Source organism: Strigops habroptila, chromosome 5, assembly GCF_004027225.2.
Source record: "Strigops habroptila isolate Jane chromosome 5, bStrHab1.2.pri, whole genome shotgun sequence".
NCBI lineage: Eukaryota > Metazoa > Chordata > Aves > Psittaciformes > Psittacidae > Strigops > Strigops habroptila.
The window spans coordinates 61,041,242-61,056,586 of NC_044281.2; the positions used below are offsets into that span (position 1 = coordinate 61,041,242).

Genomic DNA, 15,345 nt, shown 5'->3' on the forward strand with positions numbered 1-15,345 from the left:
TCTTTTGACCTTTCCACCTTTCCCTCACCTTCAGTTTGATTTGTGTTTTCCTCAGAGAGAGTAAGATTTTGTGGTAGCTGCTGCTTTGACCACTCTTAACACCTGCCACAACAAGTCCCCAGGCTGATCTGGCTGCAGATGCTAGCACTGTTCTCTGCCCCAAGTTCAATGGCAGAAGCTTAAATAAGCAGAGTGACCCCTGCAGATTACTGCTATTGCGGTATATATACTGCATTGACACTGGGGCATAGGTTCGGAAAATGGCAGAGAAGGTTGGACCAGCACCAAGAATTCATTGCGCTAGATGCTGTACATTTGCAAAGCTGTGATTGCTCTTGATGCAAAGTGTTGGTCAATAAACTGGCTTCAAAGAGCAGCTGAAGTTGTGGCTGCCAGGCTAGCTGGGCTGGATGAGCTAAGGCCATAGCACACGGCTTGTGGCCCAGCTCAAGCAAAGTATCAGTTGTGTTCAGGACTGAGGGAAGTCACCAGGCAAGCAGGACTGCAGAGGAGGGAAAAGCTGCATGTGCTCTTCTGAGTGCTGTTGTGTGCACTCTCTGAATAGCTGCATGCCCTGTTTTGTCCATCTGAACTTTCCTGCCTGTCCACTGGCCCAGGGGAGCCGATCCAGCAACAGCAACAGCAGAACTGCGACCCAGGGGGAAGTGTCCAGGAGGAAACAGGCCGTGTGCTGAGCACTACCTCCCAACCGGATCCGGGGAAGCAGCTGGGAGATGCCACAGAACAAGCTGGGAAATACCGGCAAAGCCATTGCCGCAGCCTCTGCTTCACCGTGCCAACAAGAGGAGTCTGACCCAACCACTGCTGTACGAGCCCTGTGCCCCTTCACTCGCTAAGTCCCTCCCCCGGGAAGACCCACAGGCGCGCGTCGGAAGGGCCCCTTTGCGGTCCCACACACGCACTCGCCCGGGGTCTGCGCTGGGCCGGGCCATGGGCGGGCCGGGACCCCGGGGCTGCCCCGCCCGCAGGGACCCGCCGCCAGGGCGCGGCGCGGGCGTGCGTCCCAGCCCACAATGCTTTGCGAGCACAGCCCTTCCTTCGGCTTCCGCTCAACCACCCTTGCTGCGCCCCGCGGCCGCGGCAGTCCTTCGCGGTTGGCCAGCGGTTCTGCTAGTTCTACCCTTCCTGCTCCCATTGGCTCTCTGCCGCTTGTCACTGGAGGGCCCGCCTCCTCCGGTTTCACACCCTGATCCTATTGGACACCTCAGGGAGCTGCCGGCCCCATCGTGCGCGGGTTGGCTGCGCGGGCTGTCCGTTTGCGTAGTAACCAGGCAGCGGGTTGCGGTGCGCCTGTTTCCACGTCAGTGAGAGCGCTGCGGAGCCGGTTTCGCTTGCCCGCGCCCGGGAGGACCCCGCGCTCGGCGGCCTCGCCGGGACCGCCGCCGCCTCCCTCCGCCACCGGGAGGGCCGGGGGGCGGACAGAGGCGCGGCTCAGCCCTCCCGCTCGCGGCGCCGCCCGCCTGACCGATATGTGAAGCGGCCGCCGCCGCGGGTGAACAGGCGCCGCCATTTTGGATGCGGGGGTCAGTGCCGGGCGGCGAGTACCTGTCGCGATACTGTCGCGACGCGGGGGTGGGCGGGAGGGAGGCTGCGGCGGGGGAACCGCGCGGGGCTTGCGGGGGGCGTGGACGGAGCCAAGGCAGCCCCGGGGGCGGGCAGGGTGCCGGGGCAGGCCCCGCGGCGGCGGCGGCGGGGGGGGAGGCGGCAGCCGCCCCTCCAGGCCCGGGCGTGACGTGACGCGCGTGGCGGCCTGTCCCCGGTGCCCCGCGGGGCGGGAGGCCGGAGGTGTCGCGCCCGCAGCGCAGCGCCCGGCGGGGCCGGGCCGGGCCGGTGCCGCACCTGCACAGGCAGCCGCTTACCGTGCGGCAAGTTGCCGTGCTTAAATACCGGTGGAAATGGAGACTTCTCCCGGCATATGGCCAGCTGCTTGGCTGCGGCAGGAGGGAGGCTCGGAGCTAACTTGGGGTGTACCTTACGAGTTCAGCTGGTACCGTGTTTTTTGGTTTAAACAGTATGACGTAATTGGAAGACAAAAATTGCCCGTCTCGTATTTCCCTTAGGTTTCATTTTTACTCTGCAGTTTTGACAGATAAATGGAGTTACCGTCTCTTCTTGGTTCCCAGGCCCCACCTCGTTGTTGCAGCTAAATGTGGAGACTTGCAGAGAAGCCTGTCCCACCTTCCTTTTGATGTGCCACTGCTGTCATGTTACCACTGCTTATTTTTTTTAAAGAGTGTTCATCACTGCTCAGAATTCTAGTGTTGCTGGACTGTGTATATTTATAAATTAATGCTCTTCTATTATTTTTGTCCAGGCATTAAGAGCTAGCATTTGCAGAAACATGCTGACTTCTCTGAACTTTTGCTGCCAGTGTTATTTATTGCAGAGTAATTACATGAAAAACCCAGGCAAGTAAAGTTTCGTGGTAGGGATTCATGCCTTCTGCACGCGGTTCAGAAGGAAGCAAGGGAGCTTTTTCATTGCCGGCTGGGCTTCTGGTTAACCTAGCTAGCTCTGAGTTAGGCAGGAATTGTTTGTGATTCACGGATTAAAGGGTGTTGTGTTTCTGTTTTGATAGCAGTGGGACTCCAGTGGCCAAATCTAGGTCAGAGAGTATGTAGATTGTTTATGCATTATCATAAACAGTGCAAATTTAGGTCAACAGAAGCTTACTTTCAAATACTACCTTTCTTGCGTATGTAGTGGTTACGTTGTTTTTTATTATTGCTATTTATTGGAGCAGTTTCACCAGGTTTGAGTCAGTTTCCATAGCTGAAGGTGGAAGTTAGTGATAGGCAGAAGTGACTTGATGGAAGTCTGCCAGACTTTGTCACTTCTGATGCGAACTCTTGCTTGTTTCCAGAAGAGTTGCAGACATTTCCCTGCAACAGAGGGAGTGTTTCCTAAGAGTGTACCTGAGATGTCTTAGGGTAATACCCAGGAAAAATTTGGGTTCATATGCACTGGGATGTTTTGCAGTAGTGTGTTCCAGGGTTGAGCAGTGGAGTGTTCAAGTGCTCGTGTGAGATAACATTTGCCGATGTAAATCTCACCAGTGCTTTTCTGTGACGATTTCACGTGTGATACTGTTTCAGGAGTCTCAGAAAAGTGGTAGTTACTGTCCGCAGAACATTGCTGAAGGCTTTAAGAGGGCTTTGAAGATTTTCTTCTTATATGACACGCTCAGGCATCTACCTTTTTCCACTGATAGTGTTCCTAATCTTGTTAGCAGTGAGGCTCTGAATGCTGACAGCTTTCCTGGTTCTCGTGGTGGGCTGGGCAGCTGTGTTGCCTTGGTTCGGAGCTGTCATTTTGCCTGTTGAAGTTCTGCACAGGACTGAAATCTGAGGACTGGTCTGCAGATCATGAACCTATCATGAGAAACAGGAGTTTATGTAGGACTAACTGAAAAGATAAGGAGCTGAAAAGCATTTGAAATTTAATAGGTAACTTTCCTGTTTTTTCTGTGTAACTCAAGGCCACGGAACTTAATTTGTTTGTTTCAGTACTGAATCTGCTATCTTGTGTTTGATTAAAGATTGCCTTCAGAAAAGGTATCCAGTCTTGATCTGAAGACATCAAGAGGTGTTGGAACCATGGCTTTGCTAGGTTTTTTTACTGATCTTCAGCATTGGTAGTTCTGTTAACCTGTCCAACCAACAGTTACACAATATCCCACTCTTCAGACCATACCATTGTAACATTAAGCCTGAATTCATGTCAGCATTTTTTTTTTGTTGTATGTTGGACAAACAGTTAGTGGTTTTGCTTGACTACCACCATGCTCTCATAAACCAAACTGACCATTTGGTGTTGGTCTGGTAAATCTCATAACTTTCTCTCTGCAACTTTAGAGCATTAATTTCAATCTTCAAACTTCTTTCAGTGTATTTTTAAGTACATCTATACTGAACTCTAAAGTGTGAGCAGTTGTTTTTAGCAATGAAGACAGAGTTGAAATAATGCATACTGAAATTACCTGGTAGTTTAAAAAGGGTAGGCTTTAGGAAATGTGGAGTTTAGAGAACCTATTTCTGTTGCCTGCAATAAACTTTTACAGGGATGGATGGTGCTTTTGCTGGCTTTAGTTTACAAGGTGCATCTCTGAAAATAGTTTTCTATCTTCCCTCCCCACCAGCCATTAATTATTTTCTGTTTCCTTCTCCAGCACACAGTTGCAAAGGTTCTTTGCATGAATGAAGCTGTTTGGCTGTGGATTACTTTGGAATGCGTGTATGCTATTGCTTGGCTAACTGCAAGCTTAAATGTAAAGCAGGATTTCCACACACACACCCACACCCCATGCTTAGAGATCTGAAAGTGAATTAGTGTCTCCAGCATGATAGGTTATTTCAATTGCATTGGACCAGTAAGTTTTTGGCATGTATAAAGTGTTTTGGGGTTTGGGTTTTTTTTTAGTACTTTTGAATAAAGTTACATTTAATGAAATCTCTAGTAAGGAAAGGAGTGCATTCTCACCAAGGCTTCTCAGATAGTTAGCAATGAAAGGATATAACTGCAAAAAAACCCTTAACTTTTACAGAATTTTAATGTCAGGAGAGTCTTGCAAGCAACATGGATCCTTTGCATCCTTGCTTGAAAGGATCAGCACGTTCAGTTTCCCAGCAGATTAAAAGGAAAAGGTGTGTGTTGGAGGTCTGTGTCTGTCTTCCTCATATTTGGCTGCTTGGAGATAGCACCAGGTTTGGGAACAGCAGAGCATTGTAAGTTTCCTACATTCAGGAAGGACTGAATTTAACAAACTTTTCTGTCTTGATTCTTTTAGGTTAAGAGTAGGGGGAAAGAAGTAGGAGCCCTACAAGCAGATTGAGTAGTATGCAGAATAGCATTTAAGCTTTGGCATCACCTTAAATATTGGCAGGACTATTGAGTATCTTTGTGTGTGTAGGGCATGTGATATATATGTCTGGTATTCACATGCTTTCCCAAATCAGGCTGGGGGAGACTTTGTTTCCATGTCAGTTTGCTAAATGCCTGGAATGGCACCGCAAAGGTTACATGCTCAATATTGTTTTGTAATGGTGAAGATAGGGAAAAACTTGAGTTATGACAAATTTGAATGTGTGAAGTATTTCCCCCAAAGTACTTCTGTAGACCAGAGGTTCGATCCCTCAAATTGCCTGTATAGAAATGTGGAAAATTTTGGAATTGCTGAAAGAAGGAATAAGTAAGTGAGGAATTTTATGTATAGGATAAAATCTCTCATTAATGCCTTGTACTAAAACAAAGACAACATGCTGAAGTAGGAAAAAACTGTTACCAAGGGTATTTTAATGCAGTCAATATATGGAATAAGTTACTGTTGAGGATGGGAACATCTCAAGCATTAGACACATACGTAGGAAGAATATCTGTGGTTCTGTTATATGCAGCTGTGGAGGGAGGATATAAACCTTTGTTCTTCAGGGTGCAAGCAAACTACTTGGCAGAACTATTTGTTTTTCTGAGTCATGTGGTAGTGAATGAGATAAACTATTGATCTGGTCTGTCATAGCAGTTCCTGTATTATAAAACACTTTTGTCTTTACCCCAGATTAATTGTGTGACACTTAGAAATACTATTATGAATAATTAATCTAATGAAGTTAGAAACAGTTTTGCCTATTGCAAACACACAAAAAGCTGAAACAACAAATCTGATGCTCTCCCTTGATAAGTTTGGGGTGTTTTTTTATACTATTTTGCTTCATTTCTATTGTTTACAGAGTCCTGAAGCAAAAATTAGTCTCACTCAGGGTTTTTATATACTTGAAGTGTTTTTGATAATTCAAACCTATCAATTAACGTGAAGCCGGACAGATTCAGGATGTATGTTCTGAAATTCCTGTGGTAGTGTTTCTGAGCTCTGGAGTAATACAGCAAAAACTGTTTCCTTCCAGCTTTGCTTTTGCTATGTGAGCAAAAATCCTTCTTGTATTCTCTGTGTTTTATTACTCTCCACTCCCTCTTCCCAATTGAGTCCTTTACATGGGCCTGTCTGATTTCAAGAGTTATGATCAATGTTTCATCTGTTTTCAGTCTTTTGCTTCCCTATGGATGGCCTGTTGTGATTTCAAGCTAGATTCCTCGTTTCCTTTTCATATCTTCTGAAAAAGTCTCATTACTTGGCTACCATTTCACTAAATCCCTCTCAATTGCAGACATGGTATCATCTGACTCTCCGGCCTCTTTATATGTCCTGTTTATTTTTTATAAACAGTCATTTCTGTTCATTCCCCTCCATTCTTATTTCTTTATGCTCAACTGTGTCTGGGCTACAGCTAGTATAGAGAGAACAATCCTATAGTAATCCACTCTTTATTTCTTTTTCTCAGACCATTACAAATACTTCTTGCTTGTATAATTGTTTTTGCCTCTTCTGCCTCTCTGGGTACATCGGTTTAAGTTTTTCCCTGTGAAACCTCAGGCTACATGAGAGCAAATTTCTGCCATCAGCTTTCTCGCTTTTTCTCCCTGTGTTCCATCCGGTTTCGTCTCTAGTTTTGCTCATTTCTTTGTGGAGGTCTTATCCTTTTTTTTTTCTTAACTTGCCTGCTTTCTTGAAAGGTTTTTTCATGAAGTAAGTGTGAAATCAACATCTGTTATAAATGATTTTGTCAAAGTTTAAAGTCCAGAAGAGTTTTGCTCTGGTAAGCCACTGATGCTTATTTAACAGAGTATAAGATTGGCTTTGTGTTCTGTGTAGAGCTTCAGGACTTTGTGTGCTGCTGGAGATGTGTGTGTGATTGCATTGTCATGGGTGTCTGTCCCGGTACCCCAGCATTTTATCTTTCTGTGAGCTTACATAGACTAGAAAAAAACTGAGGAATGTGCCTTGCTTCACAGATGCTTTGTTAGAACTTTGTTAGAACTAACTGTCTTCTCTCATGGTCTTGAAAACACGCACTGTATAAAAGCACCTTTCTTTTGTCTTCCTTTTGATAAAATAACTGTGTTTGTCTGCATGCACAAAAAGATCTGAAAGAGTTTCTTGCGTTGCTGCAGGCCTCCTGCTTGATTAGGGCCAAGTTGGTGTTTCATCCGAGGGAGAGAATGATTCTGAGGGGCTGGATATTAATTTGAATTACTTTTATTTTCAGAATTGTCAGGATGGTGGATAAGAACATTTACATTGTACAAGGTGAAATCAACGCGGTGGTGGGAGCCATAAAGCGTAATGCCCGATGGAGCACTCACACACATTTGGTAAGTTACCCTGAATTGTTGCTACCTCTTCATGCTGTGGCAGAGACCACCTGATTTTGGAAAAGAACCTCAATTTATATTTTTTTTTAGCATTTGTTACAGTACTTCATAAGTAAATTTGGAATAACTTTCTACATTGTTTCATGCCAATCAATTTTGGCTTCTTGTGTGCCAGCGACTGTAAGAGGTACAAAGCTGGAAATCTGCCTATATACCCCATAAGTAAACAGAAAACCCCTCATTGTATTTCACATGGGAATCATCTCATTTAGACTTTTATTGTCTGCTATGCCAGAGGTTTTGAATATGTAATGTTATTTTAGTTAGTACAGTGTTTTTATATATCTTGAGTGCTCTCTTAGAGAAGACAGTCTTTATCATGAAAGCCATGAAATAAAAATTGAGGAAGTCATTATGCATAGGGTATATATTAATTTTTCATATGGCATAATATCTTTAGCTCTGCTTTGTGACTGCTACCTATATTCCTCACTGAAACCTGTTAATAGTTGCAAACCTGTTTTGTTAAAAGCCATTAATACAATGTTTCCAAGTTTAATGATGCGTTGGTCAGTTTATGGTTTCCAGTGTATAAATGTGTGCACGTGGTGAACTGCATCTGTGGTGTGCTTCAGAATGTCACATGAAGAGCAGATGGCTGTCATCCAGCACAAGTGGTTTCAGTTTGTCGAAGGACAGTGCCCTTCTTCTTTCTAACAGACATTTCTTCATTAGAACTCACTGCCACCCAGTAGGAGGTGTGGCTGCAGATGTACACAGCTTGGGGAAACTGCTGTTCCTCCTTATTTTAATATCGTAAAGATAGGCTAAGGCTAAAGGATGCAGCTATTCATATAAATTTTGCGCTGTGATTTTTTTCTTCAAGTTATTTTAATGGCACCAAATGTCATTGCGTTTCTGTTCCCATTACAATCTGCATAGATTAACATTATAGCAAATCCAGATGAGCCATTTCAATATGGTATGAGTTAGATTTGCTCTGAAATTTATTGAACAGTGGAAGGCTAATCAGAAATACTTCTAAGGACAATAAAACCAAATCAGAATGCTCAGTCTTGAACCTGTGCTTTGACATTTGAGCTGTATGACATTGGGGAGCACTAGCAGGAAAACAAAAATGCTTCTCTTGATTTTGATGGAGTAAATGCGCTGACAGTGATAGACTCAGCCCTGTGAATATGAATGGGCCTTTACAGACCCATTATTAAGATTTCTCTTCAGAAATATGTTTGCCTCATTAATGACTTTTTATATGTAACCTATAGGATGAAGAAAGGGATCCCCTGCTGCATAGCTTTAGCTTCTTAAAAGAAGTGCTGAATAATATAACAGGTAAGTTTATACAGAAATCAGCAGGTATGTATACCTGCTAGTGTACATGACAATAAATGTGCACATGCACTTGCTCATCTTAGTTACTATCCAGCGGTCAGATATTGAATAACAAGAAAAATGTGTATATACTTTTAGACGCATAGTACAAATGTAAACTATTACACAAATACAACTCCTGCCACTGCCTGGAGAGATATATGTATGTGTGCGTATGTGTATATATACATACTTTTGGGGTATGTGTGCACACACATATATAAATATGCAAGCTTTAGTATACTGACGCTTGTAGTAATATATGCAATCGGGTGTATTATTATACAGTATGTCTGTGCTTTGTTTATGCTTTCTGATCTGTGAATAGTGGGGAAAATCTGCTTAGAAAGTAGCCTCCCATTGTCTGTTTTCTCCTCACATTCTTCAATTTGTTGGTTTTCATCATCTGTTATCAGTAACAAGTGAAGCACAGGCTTCACTTTCCACTTGGGTCTTTTGAATCTTGAAGTGAAAGGCTTACTTTGTGACCAGTTGTGCTGAAAGGAACTGGAAATCTGTATTGATTTCAGAAGTAGAACACAAGGCTTCTGAGACTTGTGTTTTCTGAACAGGTGTTTTTTTCCCTTAACCTGTCTTTTTCCCCTTTCCTCACATGTTTTCTCTTTTTGTAATTTCAGGAGTGACTGTTTAAGTGTCTGTTGAGAGTCTGGAAGTGAGGCTAATCCTGAGCTCTATGTATGTGGCATTCTGCTGGTTCTTCCCAGGATTTGTCTTACTGATTGTAATATTTGAAAGTAAGGTTTACTTCTGGTCCCTTACAGTGCGTGTTCAGAGCTGCACTGAACCTAAGTCTGAGTGGATTTTCTGCATTTCTAATTGCAAAGCATGCCCATTCTTGTGTCAGCATTGAGCCTGGAATCCCATAGAAAGTATGTTCCCTAGAAGTACAATGGTGCTGCTTCCAGGTGCTTATGAAAGATGCTGAAGACATGTGCCAGTTCTAAGCCCTTATTCCTTCCTTTTTTGTGGCTGCCTGTAAGTATAATTCTTTACATTGCTTTGCCAGGTGAACTTCCTTTGGCTGTGAGCAGGACCCTTCTGTCAGGTCATGACATCTTAGGGAACAGCTTACATTTCTGGATGGTATCTTTGTTCTGGATGTTATACCCAGACTACATGACAGTGTGGATTTGTGGAGTGTTGTAAGCTCATTCATCTTCTGTAGGATATGCATACAGTCACCAAAAGTGTTTTGGGACAAAATTTTCCTTGTTTCCCTTCCATGAGATAAAATTTTCTTTAAAATAAGACTCCTGAAGTTCTTTGCCATTGTTGCAAATAGTTCTTGTCATCAACAATAGCAGGGAGTGGCAGGATGCTCAAATAGATGCAGTATGAGTAAATGTCAGGGACTGGCCATTTGTCTAGAGTAGCTAGATACAATGTGCTGTTGACTTGTTGGGGAAAAAATGCAAGCCCAGTATCTCCTTGTGTTAGAGAAAGCAAAGTTTAATGTACTGAGAGATTCCGAGACTCCCTGTGAGTATTAGTCATCATGTAAGTGTGGTTCATGCTGAGATAGTAATTGCTCATATGTGGTGATGCTAGCATATTGGTTTGACTACATTGGGTTCTTTTAAACAGGTAATTTCAGCTTCAGTGACTGCTATTTACTGACTAGGATCTTGAGATAGGACATTGTTGCTATGCTCCATTTTTTTTTTTTTTTTTCACAGTTTTAGACATGGACTTGTTCCCAAGCCATCCTTTGAATAATACAGAGTCTCCTGCCTCATCTTCCAGGCGATGAAAGTCCAAGCCTAGGGTTTTTTGTGGGTGGTTTTGGGGGTATTTTTTTGCCTAGACCTTCCTTTCATGTCTCTTTCATTAGCTCATGGAAACGCGTTGCTTTTATATTTAAATTTATTCAAGCTGTAATCTTTGACATTTGAGTTAGCTTTTAGTACAATTTTGCATTTATAGTAATATATATTATGTATTTTCTCAATCCCCCAAGAACCCATTTTAATCTGTTCCGGATGCAAATTTCAGACTGCCTTGTCCCATCTCCCCTCTTGCTCTCTCCCTCCCTTCCCCTCCCCCACGGAGCATGTTTGATCAGGTGTGGCAGGAATATCCACTGTCAAGCTGCGCCCTTTATATTAGTCAATATTATCCTTCCTTCCCTCCCACTCCCTTCATTCTCCTCTGGGCTTTACCAGTTGATTTATAATTTTGGAATTCTCATCGGAGTCTGTAATACAGTTTGTTCATTATTTAACCAAAACCTGTTTAATGAGCAAAGAGAGGCAATGTAAATGTTAGGCATGTTGCAGTGGAGTACCTTTTGTTCTCCTCTGAGCTAGTGGGTATTAACTCTGTCATGACTGTGATGCTGAAATACCCTGGTCCAGGGTATAAAGATGCACCGAATACCTCCAGCAGCTAAAGAGCCACATTACAAAGTACTGCTCCTCAAGAGTAACTAAGTTTTTTATTTGATTACCAAAATGGTAAAAGCTTGCTTGCAGCTAAGTAGTGGTATCCTATCCCATCCCATTGTAATGTCTAAATATGCTCTTGAAGGAAGCATCTGGAGAAGATGCTGTTGCTCAGTACAGACAATCCCATGGATTATTATAAGAGCAGCTTCACTTCTGTAGTTCAGCATACCTAGCTAAGGCTCTTGGACCTGAATTAAATGGAATGATGTTGCACTTTAAAATTCTGAGAGAGAAACTTAATTTCTATGGCAATTTTATATAGATTTATAAAAGCAATTTAATGATTTGAAAATGAACAGCATGTGTTCTCCTATTCAGTATCATTTGGTTTACTGTATGCCATTTGTACGCTTTTATGGGCTGCGTATATTTTAAGTATTAACCATAGTAGTGCCTTAAAAACAGAAAGGAAAAATAGAGCTTCTGTCATTGTGGGTGATGCATAAGTTACTCCAAGATAAATTTAACAGCTGAATGCTTGTTGTACTGAGATAAGCACCATAAGCCTAAGTTGGATGTGGCGTCTTGTATTTCCAGTGCTTAGAAAAAGTGAAAATTGGTACCCTGAGTTACGGCCATATGGTAGCAGTGACTATCAAGCTTTGTCCATGAATGCAAAATTGAAATACAACTACATCTTCAAAGGTTGTTTTAAAACTGATGGAAGCCTTAGTGTTGGTACAAGTTTATATCTAGGGTCACTGTCACCACAGCTTCCATTTGGTTCCATTTTCAAGTTATCTGGGTATCTAGAAAATGTGTCTGGATATTGAAATATTTGTTCGTTTTGTCAATTTTCTTACGGATTTAGGTCAACAAAAGGAAGCTTCTTTTTGGCATCTAGTGATAACTGAGCATTGTCTCCTTCATGAGTGTTTCCAATTCAGGATGCTTTTGAGCTCACTAGGGAGAGGTGTTATAACCACAAATGGCTGGAAATATGAGTTAATTATAAGCCTGCTTTTTTATGATCTGATGAGGATTGGGTTTCCTTAAATCTTGCTGTGGCTGTTGAAGTCTGCAGACCATTCCAGAATGACATGGAGGTAAGAGCAGATCCTTCTGTAGTTGTTGTCCTCATTGCAGAATTTGCGCTTCGCTCTGGCTGGGGGGGGATGAGTCAGTAACTGGGATTTTCATGATTGAAGTACTGCTTACTGGTCTGTAGGATGGCTTTAGGATAGAAAATGACTAAATACAACTGCCTTGTACAAGTCAGCACTGCAGTGGGAGAAGCAGGTGTTTGTGGAAAGTGTGTGCATCGAGAGTCTATTTAAATAAGGTTTAAACTAGGTAAACACACCTGTGAAGAGGTGCTTGTGTATATTTTAGGTCCATGAGTGCCAGACTGGAAGGTTTGAGTCCTTTTATCCTCTGGTGGTTCAGAGTTAGTGCATTTAAACAGAAGCTGCAAAGTAAGCTGTTAGAAGCACTCTGATTTCATGCACATTCATGACATTTTAAATGAATGCTTGTACAGTGGGTTCAGAAGAATCTTTTCATGGCTTATTTCAGACAAGAAGCTGCTGCAAATCTCCATCTTTAGAGGGTTGGCTGGGGCATTAAGAGCTGGCTAAAGGTCAAATGACTGTAACCGTAAGAGAACCTTTGCCCAGTGTACAGACTTAATATACTTGTTACTGTAGCCATCAGTTTTCTGGTATGTAGATTTGATTGCACACTCATTTTCTCGAGTCTAAGCTCTGGAAACTCAGGTTTTAGGTAAAATATGACATTCATATGAAACAATATGGGAATTTTATCCTGCTTTGGGGTTAATGTCAGAACTTTTTCTGAAAGACCTAGTTTTAAAAAGTGGTAAATCAATAGTAAATATAGATGAGTGGCCTGATCTCAGTGCTAGTGCAGTGCTATTGAATAGAATCTGAGATATTCATTATGGTCTACTCAAGAAATCATAAAAAAATAGTGTTTTTACTTAAAGAGGTATAAGAATCATGTAGTGTTGCAGTGCTTGTTATTTTGCACTTTGCAGATAAGAGCAATACCACATTTTAATTATTATTTATATCTTGAGTTTCTGCAGGAAGTACCTGGACTTACTAGCAAATAACAAATATTGATGAACTTTCAGCTGTGGTCCCTTCCAACCCAAACCATTCTGATACTTCTCCCTTTGTTTGCATTGAAAGATTGCAATGTTACCTAGAGCAGACATAAAAAAATAATAAAAAAATCACAGATACATAGAATGGTTTGGGTTGGGAAGGACCTTAAGATCATCTAGTTCCGACCACCCTACCATGGACAGAGACATGTCCCACTAAACCAGGTTGCCCAAGGCCCTGTCCCACCTGGCCTTGAACAAAAATCACCTAAGCTTTTTTTCTGTTGCATATCAGTTTCATATAAAAGACCTAGGAAACTCACTGGTATTGTAGATGATGTCTGTTCCTGTGATAATTAAAAATCCCCAAACAACGGCAAACCCGCCCCAAACTATTTATTTACTTATTTGAAAATAACAGTTATCCATACATGTTATACTTGCTGTTTTGGAAGACCAAGCAACTCTGGCTAACATTTAGCTGTTGTTGCATTCTCTAGAAAATTTTTAAGGATGGAAAGGGCCTTTCTTAATGTTACTGGTGAAATAATAAACCAGTCTTTTCCCAGGTGGTTGCTAATTTTGTGCTAAGCAATTTTCCTGGAGTGACACTAATGTGCTCTCAGAATGTAGCTGCACTGGGAGACCTGGGATGTGAATTTCTCAAGCCCAAAACTAGTACCTAAATTGTCGTCATTTCACTTAAGTTTTAATATATTTTCTGGATGTGCTTGATGAAGAATAACTTAGTATTTGTGAAGCTTTAGATGCACCAAGATAAGCACCATACCCTTTTCCAAGGCTTTTTTGTTGCATGTGGGACAGCACTGATGCAGAGTGTGCAAGGAATCAGTTATGGATGGACTCTGAACTCTGATTGATTCTGTTGCATTGTACACTGAGCCCTTCAACATAGGTTACTGGGTGAAACTGGGACTCCTGAGAATGGGAAGCTTGTAATTGGAAGATGATGTAACTATGACCGAACGTACAGAAAGGGCTAAACTGCGGTCGTGTAGCATCCTTAATGTGATAACTTTGTAGCTCTTGTGTTCATCTTCTATTTTGTGTTTATGAGTAATAAGGAACTTAATAAATTGAAAAGAAGTGGGATAACTCTGAGAATGTCTGGAGAAAAAACTCAAGCCAGTAAGATGGTCTTCACACAAGGTATTTCAGTATTTCTCTTAACATCAGGATGTCTGAACTGGCCCTTCTGCAGTCTAGCACCACCACCACTGCAGTACCACCTAAGCATCCTTTTAATACAGTTCTTTGGGTGCAGTGCAAGACTAGGACTTGAGCTTAACAGTCTTCCATCTGTGCTTGGCTAATGACTGGCAGGTACAGGCAGGAGGTGGTGCTGTTGGAAGGAATCGTTTCCTGACCCCTAATCCTTAAGGACCCAAGGGTTTAGATGGACAAGCACTCCTGGCTGTTGGTTGGCAGAGTTCCCACAGTGGGCTCTTTCTGTAACACCAGCCTTCTGTTACCACTGCAGGGCTAGGCTCTGAAGAGCTGCCACATGTGCATGGTGCACAACTGACTCTCTCTTGTTCCACGCTTGTTGAGCAATTACTTTCCCACTTGTTGGGCACTCCATTATTTCCTTCAGTTACTGCTTCTGTGTGAAGTGGAGCCATAAAGGAAATGGCCTAATGTACATACATTAGAAGGCAATAAATTGCAGTTTGATTTGGTAGAAAGGCAGTACCAGATGCTCTGTTGAAGTTAAGGTTCCTCTTAAATCATTCATGGAGGTTTTATTCCAGATTTTTTTTGAAGATGATGTCTTTGTTTTGGTCAAGACTACTTAAAAGGAATTGTGGCCAATTAAGAGATGTTAAGGCTATTTGCATTATAATAAAAATCCTCTTGAAGTAGGAGTGTATTTAAAATTGCTGAATTCCAGTAGAAATTTTAGTTATTAAATATATAGCTCTTCTGTCACCTTTCCTTCTTTCAGCTGTCTTCTCTCCTTGCTATACAGCTGCCATCTAAGCTCTTAAAAACGATGTTTCAAGGGTGATTTACTTCAAAGAAGCAGTAACTTGTGTCAGAAAGTGCAGGTGCATTTTTATATAGTTGCATAATACATAGTAGGACTGCCAAGAAGCATTGGTCATACATACACAACAAGCACACTGAAGCATTCCTCACCTCAAAGAGTTTGTAGTTTAAGAGATTAGAAGC

General features: G+C 42.3%; 1 protein-coding gene across 9 annotated transcripts in view; it reads left to right on the plus strand.

Annotated features, from left to right (window-relative positions):
* Positions 1–1,280: 1,280 nt before the first annotated feature.
* Positions 1,281–15,345, plus strand: part of GBF1 (golgi brefeldin A resistant guanine nucleotide exchange factor 1) — a 107,936-nt gene continuing 93,871 nt past the window's right edge. For 3 of the 9 annotated variants that reach the window (XM_030488637.1, XM_030488636.1, XM_030488629.1), the window contains exons 1-3: positions 1,281–1,544; positions 7,122–7,227; positions 8,514–8,580. In XM_030488637.1, coding sequence (XP_030344497.1) covers positions 1,537–1,544; positions 7,122–7,227; positions 8,514–8,580 — 181 coding nt within the window. In that variant the 5' untranslated portion in view covers positions 1,281–1,536. The other 6 variants (XM_030488638.1, XM_030488630.1, XM_030488635.1 and 3 more) reach the window with 4 other exon arrangements.